This window comes from Neovison vison, chromosome 1 (assembly GCF_020171115.1).
Source record: "Neovison vison isolate M4711 chromosome 1, ASM_NN_V1, whole genome shotgun sequence".
Classification (NCBI taxonomy): domain Eukaryota; kingdom Metazoa; phylum Chordata; class Mammalia; order Carnivora; family Mustelidae; genus Neogale; species Neogale vison.
The window spans coordinates 267,216,394-267,238,369 of NC_058091.1; the positions used below are offsets into that span (position 1 = coordinate 267,216,394).

At 36.2% G+C, this 21,976-nt stretch overlaps 2 protein-coding genes across 2 annotated transcripts in view; one reads left to right on the top strand and one right to left on the bottom strand.

Moving 5' to 3' along the window:
• Positions 1 to 1,824: 1,824 nt before the first annotated feature.
• UBLCP1 (ubiquitin like domain containing CTD phosphatase 1) lies at positions 1,825 to 20,277 on the bottom strand. Its single transcript, XM_044230417.1, has 11 exons — positions 20,104 to 20,277; positions 16,711 to 16,908; positions 15,838 to 15,929; positions 15,355 to 15,440; positions 15,156 to 15,271; positions 14,238 to 14,336; positions 11,640 to 11,677; positions 11,033 to 11,131; positions 7,891 to 8,007; positions 3,625 to 3,752; positions 1,825 to 2,056 (listed from the first exon to the last, which is right to left on the bottom strand). The coding sequence occupies exons 2-11, from the start codon at positions 16,862 to 16,864 to the stop codon at positions 2,029 to 2,031; spliced, it is 957 nt and encodes a 318-aa protein (XP_044086352.1). The 5' UTR covers positions 16,865 to 16,908; positions 20,104 to 20,277; the 3' UTR covers positions 1,825 to 2,028.
• The window catches only part of LOC122892483, a 41,352-nt gene continuing 39,269 nt past the window's right edge, over positions 19,894 to 21,976 (top strand). The window contains exons 1-2 of the mRNA XM_044229122.1: positions 19,894 to 20,172; positions 20,217 to 20,483. Coding sequence (XP_044085057.1) covers positions 19,894 to 20,172; positions 20,217 to 20,483 — 546 coding nt within the window. The remainder of the gene's footprint in view (positions 20,173 to 20,216; positions 20,484 to 21,976) is intronic.

Here is a 21,976-nt window from a genome sequence, read left to right on the forward strand (position 1 = left end):
AATCAGGAGATGCAGAAAACAAAGTAAAACTCCAATACTCTATTAGAAAACACGTGATCTCAGTAAGTGACAACGTTCCCCCAGAACTGCTAAATTGTGCCTATCAGCTAATAAACTTTGGTTTGAGCACCACCTAATGGCAGAGGATGTTTATTTATTTATTTAGATTTTATTTATTTATTTATTTATTTGACAGAGAGAGAGAGAGAGAGAGAGAGAGATTGATCACAGTAGTCAGAGAGGCAGGCAGAGAGAGGGGAAGGGAAGCAGGCCCCCTGCTGAGCAGAGAGCCCCAGGACCCTGGGATCATGACCTGAGCCGAAGGCAGCGGCTTAACCCACTGAGCCACCCAGGCGCCCCGGCAGAGGAGGTTTTAAAAAAAATCCTACTTTGCTTTCTGAGGCTTGCTCACCTTTGTATTTTATATTCATTTAGAAAACGTTCTGCTCTTTATTGAACTAAAGAGTTCTAAGTGTTCAGTTTTCTCAACAAGATTAAAGCCCTTTCCATGCCTACCTTGGAATGATAAACTGCCTTTTATAATGGGAAAGTGCCCCAGTGAAAGGAATATTCCAAAAAATTCTACTTCATCTTTAAATATTTAAATTTAGCCTCATAATTTAGTAATATGTTTTTAATTGAATCATTTTAATTATTTAAGTGTTCTCAAACTCTTCTGCACCGTATATCTTTATAATACTTGTCACAAAGAAAACAGCTTATCTTCTGGAAAAACTGGTACTTACTAGAACTAAGTAATTTAACATATCTAAGTAGCTGCTAAAACCAATTCTGAATGAATAATGATAGGCACACTTTTAAACCATACACGTTCAGTTTTTTTTAAGAGGTCCTGCTTCAGCCTAAAGTTTGTTTCATTTTGTGATTCAACAAAGAGGCAAAATATTTGGGACAGTAGAGAGCAAAACCAACGTTTTAAAAAAAAGTATTTATTATTTACACCACTGAAATAGTCCCGTAAGAACAATATACACCAAGTTTATTTGAAAGGGTCAGATTCCTTTCAAATACAAGAACTGTATAAAGCAATACTGTCAAGACAAAACAGTGGTCACATTACATATCTGCAGGCGTAAGCATTGCAAATAATTTTTTTAATCTTATGGCTAAATATTTTCACTGAGACACCGTGTTTGCACTTAGACAAGATATAGGTGGAACAGAACAAAAACTTTTTGTTCATGCTTTCTAGGGCTGAACCAGTGAGATGTCCCCTTAGAAATGTATTGCCTTTAATTGCTCTTATGACAATGGTTTTAGGCAGAAGTGCTTCTACTTAGCCACCAAAAAAATAACTTTTGTTCCTTAGTTTTTATTCTTCAGTCTTATGTTTTCTATTTCTCATACTATGAGACACACTTGTATCACAGCTGACGTTTTCCAGTTTTAATCAAAGAACACAGACATACATATAGACCAAGCTGAGACAGCTCAAAATTTAGAGATGTAAATAGTGCACAGTAAGAAGAGAAACTGTGTCTATGACAAAAGAATAAAAAATTCTTGGTGATTTTAAGCATACCAAACTAGATTCCTTACACACACAAAATTTTTTTTGGTTTTAAAGGGAAAAGCAGTAGTTTCAAGATGGATTTGGTCTTAGATTTAGTCAGACAATAACACAAGGAGACAAAAAAACAAGACATAACTTGTTTCCAAAGCCACAAAATGACATTGTTGAGTATACATTTTTGTCGACTTGTGTGTGTGTGTGTGTGTGTGTGTGTGTGTGTGTGTGTGGAGGGTGGGGGGGGACTCAGTACTCAATGCTGGAGAAAATATTTTTTAAGAGTAACAGTATATTCATATAGGGGAAAAAAGGATTTTTTTTAGCATATTGCTATGATCTTCAAAAAATATAAAATTAAATTTACAAAAAACTGGAAGACCAAGTATAAGCAGTCTGATATTCACTGCAGTGTCCAGCACTATCATAATGATTTCTAGCATAAAAGCAGGAAGTTCGTGATCTCAAGTATCCTCAATAACTGCCAGTACAACTTGTAACTACTGTCCTTGCTTCTTTGACAGATACCTGCAAGAAACAAAGATGTCTTAGCTTTGTCATGATATATTCACAATAACAATCTAACTCTCCTCCCAAAAGCAGATGTTCATTTTAATAATAAAACTTCTCCAGATGAGTAATAATGGTTAGTAATCGCTCATATCTGCTGACTGTTTTTATGTGCCTATCACTATTGTAAGTACAGGTATTAATTCATTCATCCTCACAATAGCTCTATGAAGAGTTTTCTTTTAGAACTTATTCCTATTTTACAAGCACAAAGAGGCCAAGCAATTTGCCCAAGTTCAACCAACTAGAAAGTGGCAGAGCTGAGATTCAAAACAAGGCTCTGAAAACTGCGCTCCCCTCCCTTTGTACTGCCGGACTTCCTAAAGTGAAAGTGATCTATTAACAGTGTAATATCTGAAAAGAACCTCAAACTCATTTAAAGTTCTTATCTTTCTTGAGTAAAGATTGTGGGAAACAGACACTAAAGGACTCTGATCAAGAGTGTAAAAACAAAAAGACGTTTATTTACTAAGTAAACAATTTTTCCCTCATATTATTTTACAGGAATCTACCATTAAATTCAAATTTTTACATTTCTATTTCTCACATTTACAAATTACTATACTCAGTAGTATGGGGGGTGGGGAATGAGGCCTTAAAATCAGAGGACCTGGACATGTTTTAATGGAGCAAAACTTGCTTACTTTGTGGCATTTATTAACTTCATGCCTTTGTTACATCATCAATAATAAGATAATAATAATATAAATAATAAGATAAAATAAGGATAAAAATGCCTGCCTTACCTTCCTAATAGGATTATGAGAATCATCTATCTATCAGTGATAAGAAGCTATCAGTGATCTGAAAAGCTAAACTGTTGTTACTACATGAATAATTTCTTTTGTTGCTATATTAATGCAAGCAGATCTTTAAAAATCAAATTCCAAAAACTGACTTGCAGTATACTATAATCCTGTCCACTTCCCCAGAGGTTTTCCCTGCTTCAGAATCTTGATGTTCATATGCATACCATATGTAAATGTATGCATATGTTTGTACTTAGAAAAAGGACTAGAAGACCACACATCAAGATGATGATGGTGGTTCTCTTCAGAAAGGAAAATCATTAAGTAATAGTTTCAATACTGAATTACAGTTTTGTAATTTTTCTGCTATACAGAAAGGTTACCTGTAGAGTTATTTTAACAGGAAACTTTTTAGTCTGTTTTATCGTGACTTTATTTTATAGTATGAGAACAGGGACTACCTTCCCATATGATCATAAAACAGTGACCTATCCAGTGTCACAAAATAATTTGTAAGAAGCAACACAAATGAATACCAGTCTCAAATCCTCTCTCCTCGAAGTATTAAAGATCTTAAGAGATGCAGGTTTATGAACAAGGTAGAGATTAAGATGAAAGGGAAACAAACTTTTAGGAGAACAGTCACTGCATTAGAAAATAGTTTTAGAATTCACCCATCTTAAATAAAAGTTCAGAATTATGTGTATACCAGGGTCACCAGACAATGTTTTCATTCACTACCATTGAAAGGGAAATGAATAAGCATTTAGCACTTACCTTTCCCAGTATTTGTGATTAAGGTCCAAAAAGTCATCTAATTTTGCTATCTCCTTGAGGTACTGAGTTAACTTTAAAAGTTCTTTGTCTTTATCTCGATTTAGGTGCGCTTTCATAAAAGGCCTTATCTGTTAGAAAACAAATATTCAATACTTCACATTGCAATAAGGAAACTAGCACAAATCTACACTATCCTCTCATTCAAATTCAGTTAACAAGATGAAAATATTACTAAGGATGTCAGTACTAAAAATGACTTCTGTACTATCTCAGTGTAATAAACTGATAGTCCATGTACAACATTTACAGTGCCCAATTAAGAACCCTTCTACCTCATGTACCTTATTGTTATCTTTGCGGTTTGAACCTGACAACACCAACTTTCTTCTAGCATTTGAGCCCTATGTGGCTTCTTAGTTTACAAAACTGCTAGATTTTTTTCCTCTTCTATCAACTCAGCTGCTTCTTACTAAATAAATACCTTAATTTATGTCACCCAGTTTATAAAAAATTAACCCAAATAGAAGCATGATCCAACAGGGGAGTGAGATAAATTTTAAGAATAATGATCTTCATTTCAGTATTTTTCTATAAATTTTATACAGTTAATATATCATACATTTATATAATGTGTCCTCTCACATTTTATCACATTATCATTAAAGTCTCCATAAAAATATTTTTTAATTATACAAGAATTTTCCCATAAAAAGAAGTCTATTTTCCAAATTTTAAAGGCTGATATATTTACGATTAAAAGTATTCATTTCAAAAGCATGAAAGTCAGGATGGTAGAGCAGAATTGTAATTAGTAAGGGATATTAATACCTTGACTTGGGTAGTAATTATAGCTAGATAGATAATAATCATTATCTTCATAATGATTTGTTAAATTATAGATTTTTAAAAAAAGATTTTATTTATTTATTTGACAGAGAGAGAGAGCACAAGTAGGCAGGAGAGGCAGGCAGAGAGAGAGATGGGGAAGAAGTCTGGGCAGAAAGCCCAATGCAGGGCTCAATCCCAGGTCCCTGGGACTATGACCTGAGCCAAAGGCAGAGGTTTTAACCCACTGAGCCACCCAGGTGCCCCTTAAATTATAAATTTATATATATATATAATTTTAAGCACTTTTCTTTATGTCACAGTTCAAACAGTTTTGCTTTTTCAGATATCAGCTCAAATATCTTTATAAAACTCAAGACAGCCTTCCAAAAGTTTTTAATTAATTTCAGATAAATTAATTAATTTATTTAATTAATTAATTATCTGGGATTTGCTTCAAAATATTAGAGAGGGAAGTAGGTAGCATACTGAGCAAACATAATCATCTGTGAATTAATAAGTCGTTTAAGCTGAATGATGCATAGGTAGGAGCTCCTTGCATAATTCCTATACAGTTCTATTTATATTTGGATTTTTTCATTTTATAAAAATTATTTTTTTATAATCATGCTTCTAAAACACACTTATAAGGACTGAATAAATCATACTTAGTAAGGTATTAATATATCCTTATTGTGATTTAGAGAAAATATAAACTGCCTATTAGTTATTAATTTTACACAGTAACAATGAAAAACAGATGACATTTAATTCTGTCTCTGGTTGAGAACAAAGAACCTAAAGAAGTCCATACCCTATCAAGAACAGGAAAGGTTTTAAGTATTTCTTATATACTTTTCTATTATTGGAAAAACACACCACTATTCTTCCGCATGTTCTACTCCCATCAAAACAGCTTGGTGCCAGGGACCTCCACAGCTATCAGTCGGCCAGGCTCCCATAACTTTAAGGGCACCAGAGTGAGTCTGTGCAGAAGCAAGCATCTGTAGGAGATCCTGCTTCCAAATAGGGAGAGTGGGCAGTGCTGTTTCACAGCAGCAGCAATGAATGTGGGAGATCAAGACAAGGTTCTCTTGAAGAATCAGACCCTGCTTAAGTCCTGGGGCTGGAAGTAAAGAGGCATGATATCATGATTTGTGAAATGAGCTTCTACATAATCTTGAGTAATATTATAATATTTCAAAGTATTCCTTCATTCAAATAAAAACTGTAAAGACAACATGGTAACTTTTAAACTATTAAGATACAATGTACAATGTGATCCCTAGTTTACCAAGGCCCTGCTAAGTTACTTTTACTTTCTATACATTTGGTTCTAAGCACTATTAAATTGCAAAACTAAAATATTCCTATGACTCTGGATTCAAAAGTTAAACTAGTTAAGTAGAAAAAAGTCTACTATTCACTTAACTTCACTTGTTCTAGCATAATCACTTATTATTCTATCATTCTTTAAAAACGATCTCACTAGGGGCTCGTGGGTGGCCCAGAGGGTTGGGCCTCTGCCTTCAGCTCAGGTCATGGTCTCGGGGTCCTGGGATAGAGCCCCACATGGGGCTCTCTGCTCAGTGGGGAGTCTGCTTCCCTCTCTCTCTCTGCCTGCCTCTCTGCCTACTTGTGATCTCTCTCTCTGTGTCAAATAAATAAATAAAATCTTTAACAACAACAACAAAAGATCTCACTAGTAGGGCAGAATATATATGACCACTGCAGTCTCATATCAAAGAAATTTTTTTTATCTCATATCAATTTTTAGGAACTTAACATAGTCTAGATTATCTGCATTCTCTTATATCATTTCCTTATATCAATAAAAATGAAATTTTCAGGGTGCTGATTAATCCACGACCAAAACTAAAGTTTTTTTAGTTCTGTACTGTACTCATAATTCACAATGCCTTCTATATTCTATGTCAAACTTTAAGATTAGCAAGTTTATATTATTAGAAGTTTACTGTTCTAAAAATAAGCAGTCATCTTTAAGATCTCTGTGAAATCTCTTCTATCAACATTATGAAACCATGACAATAAAACACAGAATAGTTCTCAATTTCAAAACTGCTTCTACGTCAATGTGGGCAAATCATTAATAACTACCTTGTTAGAAGAGGTCTTCAAAGAGACATGTGAGAGATTATCAGTGGAATGTTTAAAAATACCTCCCCTGAACTAAAATTTGGGGGGATTGTAGACATGTATTTTTAGAAATTCCTTCAATGATTCTATGGAATACCTAGTTTTAAAAAAAAAAATCCTGCTCTAAAGTAATATGAAAAACTAGACATTTATATCACCTCTACCTCCAGAGATAAGTAGGGCCTAAATATGGGCTGGGAAAATAAAGTTTGTTCTAAACACATATGAAACTAATGACTTTTTTTTTTTTTTTTAAAGATAAAGCTTTCCTCAAAAAAATCATCCTTGAAGATCATTACTTCATCTCTTTTCCTGAACAGGTATTAAACATTAGTTTCATAGAGAATTTGGTTTCGAGCAATTGAAACTTTTCTCAAGAATTTATTCCTATACCTCACACCTGGTAAACTACACACAAGAAAAACACTTCTCCCAAAGCCTCAAACAGAAACCATTTTTAGAGAGCAACATAATCACCAATCCACCTCAAGTTCTCTTCTTCCAAGTCAGCAGCTTTTATAATGGTGGCAATTCACTACCAAGATCAGCATTGTCTCTTATCTTTCCTCACACACTAAAGACCACATCCAGAAATGTCAAGTTTCAAAAGTTTATCTTACCAATTTTATGATGCTACCAGTATTAAATGTTACCATCATGCCTACACAAGATTGCATATGACTTCTTGCTAAGATCATCATTGGCCTTAGGAATCAAGTCACTTAAGATTCTAACTCAGATTCTGTCACCAACCAGCTACATACATGATTTTGGGCAAGTTACAAATTTTCTGATCCTCAGATTGTTTATATAAAGTTAAGAAGGGAGACAAGGTGACTGAAATTCCTAGCTCTGGCATTTTATAACTCTAAGATATCTAACTGTCCTGTATGAATTTTCAAAAACCTTAGTTTCAGTTTAAAAAAGAAATAATAAACCCTTACTGCCAGCTTTCCAGCTAACCAGAACATCAGAAATCCTAAGATTTGTATCCCTAATAAAATTGTCTGCTGCTTTCACTTGAGATGCTGAAAGTCAATGTGAGTAAGCCTATGTTGTTCCACAGATGTAACTAAACAGAAATCACCTGGGTGAGTTGGCAAACCAAGAAGATATCAATGTGGGAGAGAGAATGTTCAACTGTACATGAATTTTCTAAAGACGTAAGCTTTCTTGCCTGTGACCATAATACAATACTTCTGAAAATGTATGAAATTCAACAGCGCTCAAGTTCTAGTATAAACTCCAGATTACACAGGCATAGCAAGCAAAATTATGTCTTACCTTTAGTCCATTCTGTGGGTTCATTAGGAAATTTCTTCCTATGTCATCAAACATTATGGTGTTTTTTTTGCTGTAAAACTCTGAAAACTTCCCCCATATAACACCAAGAGGCTTTACCTTAGAACAAAAGTTTAGATTTAGAACAAAAACTTGCCCCAAAACTCAAATTTTATCAATAGTTCATCCTTTCTTAAAAGCAGATATACTTCAAAATGCCCAAACTACAACAGAGGACTCCCTTCCTCCTGCAGGACAATGACCACTCGCTGTGTGAACAGACCACAGCTGAGACACAACACACTGGAAAGCACAATGCATCTCACAATGTTAACTTCTGAAAGGTCTGCTCACGTCTACCTAACTAAACCCACTACAAGACTTCCCATAATTTTAACATGAAGATTTGGGGTCAAAGGAGGAGTAATTATTTAAAATATAAGAATTTAAAGTAATTGTCTAATTGTCTGCTGAGCAGTCACATGACTTCCTAGGCTAATACATGCCCCTCAGAGATTGAGTGTCACATGCGGGTGTGTTTTCAAAACTAGAAAACCGTTAATAACAAACAATGTGCCTGGTTCTATTAATACAGAACTTAATTATTTTGTAGAGGAAAACCGATTGTCTTAAATTCAGTGGCACAGGTGCACAATTTCCACAGGGCAACTGGTTAACTTCAAAAGCACTATAATTTGCAAATTATTACTTCTATTTCTGAGTTGTTAAAATGAGCCTTCAAAAAAAGATAACTCCTTACATATTCTTACCTGTTGGTACTTGCATAAAGTCTCTGTAAGACCACACAAGAACAGTAGGAAGAGAAGACTAAGCGGCTAGGACCAGGGGGAGGAAGACTTTTCATTACATACTTTATTTTTATTTTTGAATCATATGAGTTTATTTCACACAATCAGAAAATTTTTTTTAATAAAGTAATTTTTAGAAAGTACTTTTTGCTGAAGACAAGAGTCTATTTTATGGTAATATGAAGTTATATGAGAATAATAATTATAGGAGATTAAATGGTAGTAAATAAATGGTTAAAAGTTTGTCATTAAATCTTTAAAAATGTTTCTCTTTTTCTTTCTAGAACTTATTTTAATATAGAGAGACACTTTATTCTAAGTGTCCTAGCTACTGTAAAAAATGTTTTTTAAAATTATTTTATTATTCTAAAATATTTTCATTTGCCTTAGTTTTTACTCTTTGTTTACTCCTGAAACAAACCCCCCCAAATACTTCAAGATAAATATGGAACTGACACAGTAAACCAGAGTCTTCATTTTCTTAGCTAACAAAAGCTTCAAGAAATAGGACAAGAACTTTAGTTTATGACACCCAGGGTTAAAAGCCCTACATCCTCTTAAATAGTGCTGTCATTTTCTAATTATGCCAAGTGCCATTTGTCCCCTAAAATGTGGACTACTTTGTTCTCAATTAAAGAAATAATACTGCTGACTGTTGAAAAAACAAGACAAAACAAAACAAAACAAAAAACTGAAAACACAGAAAAGCACACAGGAAAATTTTTAATTACCTATAATCCAGTCATTACCAAGGATATATTTACCTCTGGTCTTTTTTCTCTTTTAAAGATTTTATTTATTTTAGAGAGAGATATGGAGCGTGCAGGAGCAGGGAAACGGGTAGAGGGAGAGGAAGAGAGAGAATCTCAAGCAAACTCCATACCTACCACACCCTTTGTGGGGCTGGAGCCCAGAAGCCTGAGATCATGACCTGAGCCAAAACCAAGAGTCCAAGTTTAACTGACTGAGCCATCCAGGTGCCCCTCCTCCACTCTTTTTTATAACCATCAATAGCTTAGAATTCATAGATCTTTTGTTAAGGGGAAACCATAACGGAAGAAGGGTTAAAAACTACTTCTAGGGGCACCTGGGTGTCAGTAAGAGTGTGCCTTCGGCTCAGGTCATGATCTCAGGATCCTGCAACAGAGCCCCGCATTGGATTACCTGCTCAGCGGGAAGCCTGCTTCTCCCTCTCCCACTATCCCTAATTGTGTGCCCTCTCTCGCTGTCTTTCTCTCTCTGTCAAATAAATAAAATCTTTACAAAACAAAACAATTTCTAACAGTCTGCAAATATTGCTAAGTACTTCTTTATGAAGAATCATGAAAAAATTTTAATCACTAAATATTCTGTTATATCAAATGGCTTCATTCCATTTTATGGATGAACAAAAATTTTTATATCCAATTCCCTATTATTAGATATGGAGGATTTATTCATTTTTTTTCTTTAAGTATAACTATCATACAGTGTTATATCAGTTTCAATTGTACAACATAGTGACTGGACAATTCTACACCTTACTCCGTGCTCACCATGATAAGTATAGTCACCATCTGTCATCATACAACGTTATCACATTACTGACTACATACATTATTCTGTACTTTTATCTCCATTATTTATTTCATAACTGGAAATTTGTCTTTCTTTATACCCTTCATCTTTTTCATCCATCCCCTCACCTATCTGCTCTTCAGCAACCACCAGATTTATTTTTTTTTCTAATTTTTCACTATTATAAACACAACTACATTTAACATTCCCCCCAAAAACAGTGACTATCACAACACCTTCAAGTAAGAACTCAATAATAGGACTGGTTACTTGATGAGTAAACAAAGTAAAGAACCCTCATCTTTTTAGCTCAACCCTTTTCTCTGATGGTTATTGTTGCTCTTCTCCAGGGTTACACATATATCACACCAAATTACATGCTTTCTGCTTTTACTTATCAGTTTTATATAGGGCAGGGTGAGTATGTTTTGGTTTGCTTCTAGTATCTTCCTTGATGGTATTTCAGTACTTTTTCTCGCCTACTCTGTTTTGAGCAACACCATGCTACCATCATCAAGGGACAATTATCCATGATCATTCTTGACAGTCTTGCTCAAGATCATTAATTCTATCATTAATATTCCAATTTATTAACCTTACATACATCTTCCCATGTCCAACTCAACTGATACTTTACTATCCACTGATAGTTAACTGATACTTTACTAGTATCCAGATGTACTTCTCAACTTTTTCTGTACTTAACTGCATCAACATAAATACAAAAAGTATACTAGAAAATAAACAAGTCTTTAAACAGAAGTAAAATGATTTCTTACATCTATTAATCCTCTCCTTGGAGTATGCACGGTTATCATAGCAGCACTGTCCAACATGAAGGTAATCTTATAATTTGCATTTGTGCTCACTCCCAGCTCCTATAAATCCAAATATCCACGTGGTTAAAATATAGTATGAAAAATTCCAGGTTTTCTGAATATTCCAGCTATAATTTCCCATAATGCCAACTTCTTACCCAACTGGCCACCACACCTTGCTCAACAACTACCAAGTTTGTTAGTTTTGTTTAAGCCAACAAATCATAGTCCAAAGAACATAAACTAGAAATAGATTACATCCCATTATATATTTCAGAAGAACATCACTTCTTCATTACACACCAAAGCAAAAGTAGGGGGAAAAAAGGCATTATTGTAAAATGGGGGTAAAAAGGAGTGGAGCTCTGCTGTACTTTTTGTTGAAAAACAATTAATTACACAATACATTCCACCATTAATCAGACTTTAAACACACCTCTACTCCTGATAATGGCAATTGTTTATCTATTAAATGCCCTCCAATGAGAATGAGATTAATTCAACTTGGAACTTCAAAAAAGACATACGCAATTCCAAAACATTCTTAAATGGATTGTCTAACACTTACTTTCATTTTAGCTTCAATCCACTTCATATTTGTTGCGGCTAAAATATGAAGAATGATAATACGATACAAATGAAAAGCTTGAATTTCGTTTAAAAACTTTTTCTTCTGTATAAATAAGTTTTCTAAGTAAGATTAAAAGTTCAAATGCATCACAAATAATAATTCCTAATATGTTTAGAATATAATTAAATTTTATTTAGGATAAAATATATTTATAATTCCTAATATATTTATGGTAATTTTAAGTTTTTATAAACTTACTTTTAGTGCATCAATGCAGAATAGAATGTTAACAACTTTCAACTAAAAGATACAGGTAACCAATGTTCAAACGAATTTTGAATCTAGGAAATTTATAAATCAAGACCTAAACTCCTGTTTAAAAACAGCCCTGACACTTCTCTACCAATCCACATATATATAGGGTGCCTGGATCTTCAATTTACTTTCATGTTGCCACGGCCACACAATGCACTGGCATATATGTCAATATAAGCAGATTAATGTTATGTGCCAAAAGTTGACGTTAAATATCACTAGGTCCAGGGGAACCTGGGTGGCTTAGTGGGTTAAAGCCTGCCTTCAGCTCAGGTCATGATCCCGGGGTCCTGGGATTGAGCCCTGCATCAGGTTCTCTGCTCGGCAGGAAGCCTGCTTCCCCCTCTTTCTCTTCCTGCCTCTCTGCCTACTTGTGATCTCTCTCTCTCTCGCTCTCTGTCAAATAAATAGATAAAATCTTAAAAAAAAAAAAAAGTCACTAGGTCCAGTAAAAATCAACATTTTGCCAGGCTCAGGAAACTTACTGAGTCTAGGAGCTTTAAACAACGAGACTGAGACAACTAAATTCATAAATTCTGTTATATACATATCTGCTCACTGTCAGACACCACTGAGTTTTGAGATCACTGATATTAAAATTCAACCCTCAGTTTTACATACCCTTCTGGTCCCAAGTTACTGGACTAAACTACATAGCTATTACCAAGTAAAATGTTTAAAAAGGGAAAAGGAGTTAAAATGTTTACAGCATGTTTATGTGTGCATCTATTTTTTTAAGGATGAGAGAGGTACATGAGTTCTCAAAATAAAAATCTTTAGTACACAAACACAAACTGAAAGAATCACATTATACATGAAACTGGTCAGTTGAACTAAATTTTAGAGACTAATATATCTACGATGACAAGTCATGAGATAGCAAAAAACAATTTTTTAAAATCCACTATCTATTTTAGGTCTACAATTTCCAGATGAAAAGCAAAGATATTCACAGCTAATAAAAAGGGTTTGCAATTAAGTAATTATTATATGTCAGACATAGTACTAGTTGCTATACTGACACTTATTTTTAAAATTACCCTGTAATATAGTTTACTTATCTTCATTTCTAATGAGGAACTTATGGCTCAGAGACAATAACTGACCTGTCCAGTATCGCAAAGTAAGGACAAAGTCAGAATTAAAACTTGAATTTATTTAGCTCCAAAGTGAAGTGCCCCTTTTCAACATACTACCATAAGATATCATAATTTACACAAATAACTTATTTTAAATATAAGATTGTAAAAAACTTTCTAAATTTCTAAGTCTACTTTAATAATATTTAGAAGAAAACTTTTTTCTCAAATGTTATCACAGGTGTCAGCTGAAGAAAAATTTGTTCCCAAGAAGCTTTCCTCCCTGTAATTAAGCTTTCCTCCCTTAAATTAAAAACCAGAAAACCGGTATTTAATCTAAATGGTTGTGAACTCTATTCATACTGAACAATGGAGATACTCTGATTAAAAGGAAAAGTACAAAGAAAATTTAAAGACTGAAGTATTATCTTTGTGGTCACTCATCTAAAACCTAGTACAATTAAATGTAGCATTTTTCACGAGATTTTATTTAATTCACAATCAGGATGGCTCTTTCTGCCTACGGCTTGCCAAGAAGCAACTTTAAATGTCTGTGGGTAGGTAAGATAAATTAATGCACTGTTTCCCTTCTCAATAAACTCTTGCCACAACAAAATGTCCATTGAACTAAACAGTGTGCTCAGCAATGTAGTAAATTTAGTTTCTGGAGCAAACTCATGATCTTATCACAGACCTGTAAGTTCCTGGAATGGTCCACAGACCACAATTTGAGTAATACTGCTTTAGTCCGTTTAATTTTCCTTAAGTTAATTCATATTCCTTTATTTCTGAAGAACATCATTGTGATTTTTTTTATACGTCTTTCTCCAAGTGTTTTGAAACTAGAGTAATAAAGAAAGGATAAAGCAACAAAATCCTGAAGCATCAAAGATTCTACAGTAAAGATAAGAAAGAAAAGGTCCTAATCAAGGTGGGGTTTATGAAAATAAGATCATTTTTATTCTGACACCACAATCTACTCTTTTCCCATATTTATGTACTTCAGTGGTACCGGCAAATACATGTATAAGTTTATATTGTGATGCAAGAAAGTCAAATACGTTTCATCAGCAATTTGCTGAGACAAACGAAAAATTTATCATATTTAACCACAAGTCATTTTAAGTCATATTTTACAAAGCAGAATAATTTATAGAACAAGTTTATTTGCATGGAAATCTAAACAAAAACTATAGCTTACACCAAATAACAATGTCATAATCCTCATATGCAGATGTTAGGAACTCGTGAAGATATGGCCGCATTAATTCTACTCCAGTCTCTGCACAAGACCTATGGTCTAAAAGAAAACCAGTCATAGATAATTACTAGTTTGTTATCCTGGACAAGTACCTGATATATGAAAATTACGAAATGTATATAAACATTCAAATGCAAACTACTTGAGACTGAATTATATTGGTTGACAAACAGAAGTCTTTGAAAACATACAATTTAATATCACTGTGATTCAATTTTAATTAATCAATTTTATTTATTTTGGAAAGAGCAATATCCAGAATTCAGGCTTATATAGTAAATTGCAACAGTAATAGTAAATTGCAATAGTAATAGTAAATAGTCTATAAAATATAGATGTTATTTTGTGATATGAAAAACAAACTGCTTGTGTTCTGTCAAATAAATAAAATCTTTAAAAAAAAAAAGGATCTGAACATAATTAAATGAAAAGCCAGTGGAAAAATATAAAAAATGATTTTTAAATAGTCCTCAAAAAATTTAAATGTTAATCAACAGAGAATGATGTGGCTAAATTAAGATATATCCATAAACTAGAGTAGTAGTGACCAAAAAATATGTAACTTTAATTCATAATGAATAATATTAAATGACTGAGATACTCAAAATATCATTAAGCAAAAGTAAAAAGGATATACATACAAATACACCCTAGAAGATACACTTCAGAATATAAGAATAGTTATTTCGGGGGTTTGGGATTACAGATGACTTCAGTATCTTCTACTTCTACATTTTTGTAATAACGTATTAATATAAAATATAAGATATTTTATATTGGAAGGAAAAAGATGAACAAAAGGAAAAAAGAGAATTGTTATGGGTAACAGAAGATGAAGCACAATTTTAGCTGACTTACCAAATAACGTATAATCAACATCTAGTACCAAAAGCTTTTTTCCTTCCCTGGGAGGATTCAAAATTTCCACTTTATACTCTTTTACTCTGCGAGAAATTTTCAGTAGGTTTTCTTCCCTAATGGAAAAATAAAATCAGGTGAAACATTCACTTTTTAATCACATTACAACCCATTTCCTTTTATAGTATAAAGCACTTACCTATTTTCTACTTCAACTACTTCATCTTCAATATCAAAGTCGTTAACAACATCATCATTGTCAGGAGGTGGACCTAAGACATCTTCCTATTAAGATGAAAAATAGTTTCGTTTTACTAGATTGTCTTCAACATAACAAATACATGAACAACATAAAAAGCAAATAAAAGATACAGTCTGAGTTCAAGAATCTTTCAAACACACACTATGAGAAAATTTCCATATTTTGTAATTCACTGTACACATTTACTGGACAGGTTAACCATGTAAAATTTTACCATTTGTACTACTATTATGCTTATGGCTAACTATATAGTAACAAGTTCCCTAGTATTTGTTTTCTGCTGAGTTAATACCACATACACTGAAGTTTTTTTCACTGACTGCCAAACTGACAATTTTACCACAATTAAAGCCATGATACAACAATGTAATATAAATCATATCTTCAAAGGGACAAATGGTAACAAAAGTAAACATTTACCAAGCTCTCCTCACGAGTTCCCATCATCATGATTTTAGTATTTGGTTTCAGTTTGAGAGCTCCAAGCTTAACATCATTTTCTGCAGGTTTGCCTACAATACAAGCAAATGACTGTTTTCTCACTAAAGTTCAGGTGCTAGTTTCACTATCCCATTATACAAAACCCTAACATTAAAAGTTTTCGTACAGATTTCACAGCAGTTTTTTTTTTCCCTTAAATTAACAAACGGTCACTGCTGAATTAGCAATGTCTAATACACTAAGAAGTAGCAACTAATACAAGATTTGTTTTTTCCCCAACTCCATCTCAGAGGAACACCTTTATTCAACCAGCTAAACAAAATAAATTCATGTTTTGTTTTGTTATTCAAGATGAAGATGTTCTCCAGAAAGTCCTGAACATTGAGCACAAGAGAAAACTAGAATTTACTGCTATCCAAGATTCACCTTTCAGTGATACGACAAACACAAACACCATGAAAGTCCCTTTCAGACTGGATATGAAAACTACTTATAATTTTTAAATCATCATTACTTCTGAAGCAAAAAAGATAATTTAGGGAGTGTACAAGAACTAAGCTGTAATGAAAAATCTGTGCTAGAACACTGATATCAGAAATTACACTGTTTTACCTGAGACTTCTTGGGCCAAAGATTTAACCAGCAAACACCAACTGTCACAGGAATCAAAAGTAATCTTAATAGTGGTGGTATCTTCAAGTAATTTTTAATATTCTGACTTTTATCATAAAACAATTTTAGGAATATCCCTAACAAAGAAACCTCCAAGGGGAAAACTTAATAAAGAGAAAAAATAACATAAAAATTCATAAATATATCAATGCAAAAAGTTTAAAGTGAGGAGAGAATTACCTTTAACTTTAAGTCCAAGTAACTTTTGGCGTTCTGGTAGCACTCCTGTAAGGGTCTTCAGAAACTGTTTGAGATCTAGCACGGTATCATCTTCTGAAAGTGTGGTCACTGAATATTCCTGTCCACCCCATTTTACGATGATAGGGAGGGCCATCCTTGAAACATATGATCAAGCAGCTTTCCCTCAGAAAAAGATACCTAAAAAGAAAGGGACATAGAAGTAATTAAGTTAAAATAGATATAGCAAAGGTGCAGCCAAACTTGTAATTAAGTTTTAGGAGCAATGCAGTTTGATGGTGGAATTTACAATTTGATGGTGGAAAAATAACATTTTCTCCTTACAGAAATGCTACTAGAACACCCAAAGTACTTAGGGCTCAAAGTTAAAATTACTCTACCCTCCCAATTTTTGGCTTAAAGTTACTACTTCCTAAAGATCTGTCCAATTCTCCCTGTTCGACTGTTAAGTTGCAATGATCAGCTACCTATCCCTCCCTCTCTGACCAGGTTTATGCTATAGGTAAATTCCTCCATGATGGAACTTTCATACCCACTTAATGCTTGAGAAGTGGCACAGTGAGTTGTTAAAACTCTAGAGCCAGAGTACCTAGGTTCAGATCCCAGCTACGCCACTTATTAGCTATTTGACTTTGGGAAGTTGTCTAGGTTTCCTTATCTGTAAACTAAAGATGAGAATACTATCTACTTTGGAGTTCTTACAAGAATTAAATTAGCTAATATTTATAAGTCACATAGACCTGGCACATAGTAAGCACTACATAAATAAGTACTGGCTAGATAAATTTTCTTAACAACTTGAGCAGAAGTGTTCCAGGCACTGTGCTAAATGAAAAGTACAGCCATTACGTGTTTCATATTTAACAAACTGGACAGTTTTAATACAATGTCATTTAACAAGGTTGATAAGAATTGTCCCTCTTTTATAATTAAGGAAATGGGACTTCAGAGAGGTTAAGTAATCTGCTCAGGTGCACACAGCTGGTAACAGAACAGGTCTTCTGACTAAATCTCATGTTTCTTCCCCTACATCACAACTGCTTCTTTTGAATTGGGACCTACAGGAGGCAAGGTGTCAAAAATCAGTAAATACAAAACCCATAGGCACAGATACAAGCACAGATAAGTACTGGGTGTTATACTCATCAGCAATAGCATGTAGGTCTCTTCTTCTTTGAAACTTTCTATCAATTTTCCTAAATCCATCCCCCCACCTCCAGTTCAGAGAACTGAATTTCCTAATCTCCATTTCCAAATGTTATTGCTTGTTAAATGAAATATTTGATGGCACTCTCCCTGGATTATGAGCAGCTGCAGGAAGGCAAATTGTGAATCATAATATGCAAAAGTAACTTAGAAACTTAAGATGTCTTCAACATGTCCATTGGAAGAGAACACCAGAAAAATCACTTATACTTATGCTCTTATGTGTTTGTTTGTTTTTAAATATTTTATTTATTTGACAGAGAGAAACTAGGCAGAGAGGCAGGCAGAGAAAGAGGAGGAAGCAGGCTCCCTGCGGAGCAGAGAGCCCGATGTGGGGCTTGATCCCAGGACCCTGGGATCATGACCTGAGCCGAAGGCAGAGGCTTTAACCCACTGAGCCACCCAGGCACCCCCATGCTCTTATGTTTTATCTGCTCTACTGAAATTTACATAAAGGGTTAATTTAGGGCAATGTATTGTTAGAGATAACTTTCCCTAGCAAATGTTATGATTCTCAATAAAGAGCCAAAGAAGCCTTTTGAGCCAAACTAAAATATGGTTTAAATATTACTTCTCTGTGAAAGTGGAAATAAAAATGAAAATCTCTAAGAGCTGAGAGTACAAAGAGCACTTACACAGTTTATTGGGCAGGGGGGTTGAGTTTGGAGATTACTTGAGCTCCGGATGAGCCTGGACAAGTCATTTCACCTCTAGACCAGTATTCTCAAAGTGTGGCCTCCGATCAATCAACAACATAACCCTACACGGTAACTTGTTAAAATTACAGATGGGGTTGGAGAGAAAGGACCTAGCAATTTGTGTTTTAACAATCCCTGCCCCAGCCTCCCCCTCACCCACATCTCGAGACATGCTAAAAGTTTGAGAGCCAGTGCTCTAGACTTCAATTTTCTCAGCAAAAAAAGAAGAAGAAGAAAATATGCCAGATGGTGTGGGCTCTGCATGCTTAGTAAAGTAGTACACAAATGTTATACATTGTACACCTACACCGCTAGTGGGAATTCCAAGTTGGCAACTGCCCTACAGGACCAAGCATAAAAAAACAAACCCCACCCAAATTTTAAATGCATAGTCCTTAGAACTGCTTTTGAACCTCCTTTCTTCAATATTCAGATCACTCACAACAAAACACACAAAGCAAATCCCTGAGTCCTTTTATGTTTTCACATTTGACCTTCTTATTCACACAATTCGAATATTTTGTACTATTCTAGACCCTATCAGATTTATAAACCGAAAACTGACTGGTGGGGAGGGGGTGGGAGTGGCTGGCAATTAAACCCACACAAGTAAGGATCTCATCTTTACGGTGAACCTCGAGTCAAGAGCAGCTGCTTGGATTAGTTCTTCTGTCTACCATACTGTGCTGACTTGCCTGGTCCATGCCAAAACTCCTGCCTCGAAATGAGGCGACTGATATTTACTTAACAAGAAGAGTTGCTAACCCGTGACAGCACTTCGCAAACTCTGCAGACGAATGGTGGCGGGGACGTTGTAACGACAACACGCTCAGCAACCTATCTCCCTTGGTTTTCGCAATCCTCCTCTCATGACCGCTGTCCGCAATAGACACATTAGAAAACTGAGAAAGAACACAACTTGTCCCAGACCACACGACTAAAACGTACAGCCAAGGCGAAAATTTTGAAAGTAACAGCAGCAAAAGTTAACAGCTGGGGGACTGAGAGGGTAAGTTCTCAACAAGCCTACAGCACGCCAGCAGCCAGCCGCGAGGTAGCGCAGAGACGACAGCTGTGGGAAGTGAGTGGTCTCGGACAGCATACAAGCACGGGGGAGGCTCAAAACCCCCGAGGCCGGATGCCTTCAACAGGGAGGGTGAGGACGACGGACGCACAAACCCCAGAGGGAGGGAGGGATGAAGTTAGGGGACGCAAAACCCACTGGGGATTGAGAAGCCCACGACAGAAGCGAGAAGGCCGGATGGGCGGGCGGAGGCCCCTGCGACGAGCTGGCCGGGGCCGGAGGCCTGGGCCGCAGACTGGGTCGGACGCGGCCCAGGGCCAGCCTCCAGCCCGCCGCGGCCCGCCGCAGTGGTGGCCGCGTCGCGCGAACAGCGGTACTGCGCTGCGGTCCCCCGGCCCCAACGGCCTCTCCATGGGCAGCGCCCCGGGGTGTCCTGCGTCCCCTCACCTGGAGCGCGGCGGAACCGGCAGCAGTGGACGCAGGAACCGGCCGCAGCGGAACCGAGGGCGACCGGAAGTGAAAAACGGGGCCCGGAACCGGCTAACGAACCGGAAGTTCAGGTTGGAAACGGAAACGCGCTGGAGACCGCCCGGCTCTTTCCCGCGTTGACCTTTGGAGCGGGTAATCCTAGAGAGCCGCTGCCAGGGATCTCTTCACCGGGCGAGGGAGCCAGGCCTTTCCGAGACTTAACCACGGTGCAGATAGCTAGGGCCCCGGCCGGCTGCCGGACCGCCCCTGTTTTGCGCATGCGCCTAGTAAGGGGCGCCGAGCTGGGCGGGTGCTTCAGGTGTATGACGACTCTGGTATTGTTTCGCCGAAAGTCGGAGGTGGGTCGGTGGCGTAACCCTGGCTTCTCAGGTGTGCTGAGACCTTCGTAGAACTCGTGTGGCTTTGTGCTGTTCCGGATGAGGGATGAAAGGTGACTTTTAAGACTGAAGACTTCACACACACACACACACACACACACAAACACACACACACACCCCGCCACCCTCCCTCCCGCCCCCGCGCGCCGGCACCGGGGCTTCCAACATGAGTAATGTTAGGAGCTTAGACTTCTACCCATTTTAAACAAAGCAAGGGTAAACTGAGGACCTGCGGGGAAAGAGAAAGGGCCCACCTAAGTCACTCAGAAAACCAAAGACGCAAATCTCATTACGGCAGCTGCCTTCGAGATCACTAAAGAATTGTATCGAATTTTATCTCCCCTTGCCCATCCCCGCCCCACCTCTGAATTTGAGGAAGCCAATTACAAACCCTGATGAAAGAATTGTAGACTTTAGTGGAAATTCAGAGCAGTCCCTGTCTGATTCGTACAGCAAGCTTTCAACGTGTATCACTTTGCCTTTCGGCAGAAGAAGAGAAAAATCATGGCAGCTAGATTGTTCTATATGGCACCAGACAAGACTTCGATTTTGAAAAGGAAGAGGAAATGCGAACATAGTATTGGCTTCAGATATGCACCAGTCTTTGAGTTACGTATATTTTTCCTTCTCCTGACCGTGATGTAACTGATTCATGTTTCCCTTTTGGCTGTGATGGAAGGGAAGCAAAGAGCCAAGTTTTGTGTCTTAACACTTTTTTAGTTAAGACAAACACTATTTTATGTTCTCCTTACCTCTGTCCGTTGGTAACTTTTATTGCATGAGTAGTGCATGAGAAGCTGCTCATTTTTAAAAATGAAACATTTTCAGTGAAAATAAAAAAGCACCTTCTCCTTAAAAGGGGCGGAGGGGTAATGTCTGAGTGGTTCGGTTGATTAAGCATCCCAGTCTTGATTTCAGTTTAGGTCGTGATCTCAGGGTGGTGAGATAGAGCCCCCCACCCCACCCAACCCTCTTGGCTCTATGCTGGTCTTGGATCATGCTTAAGATTCTATCCTTCCTCTCCCCCTCCACCTTGGCTCCCAAGTAACCCACACACATACAGACACACACACACACTCACTCTCTCTCAAAAAAAAGAAAAACCCCAAATTAAAAGAATTTGTAGAAAAATCACACTTTTAACAGTCCAGTCAAAAAACAAGGGACTGAACTTCAGAATTAATTGCAGTTCTTTCAACCCAGTCTGTTCCTTGTTCATGTGCTAACCAGCTGCTTGGCCACATTATATTTTTTAATGTTACTAGAGAACCTTGGTTTTGTTAATCATAAATGTCAACTAAGACCATTTAAATTTTAAATTAAGCAAAAGGATGCATAAAAAATTCTTTTTAATGATAAAATAGCCATTGTGCAAAGAATCTGATAAGTTTGATGTTCCTTAAGTATAGATAATTTAATGATTGCAAGTGTTGAACAATGATATTTCTTAGAGA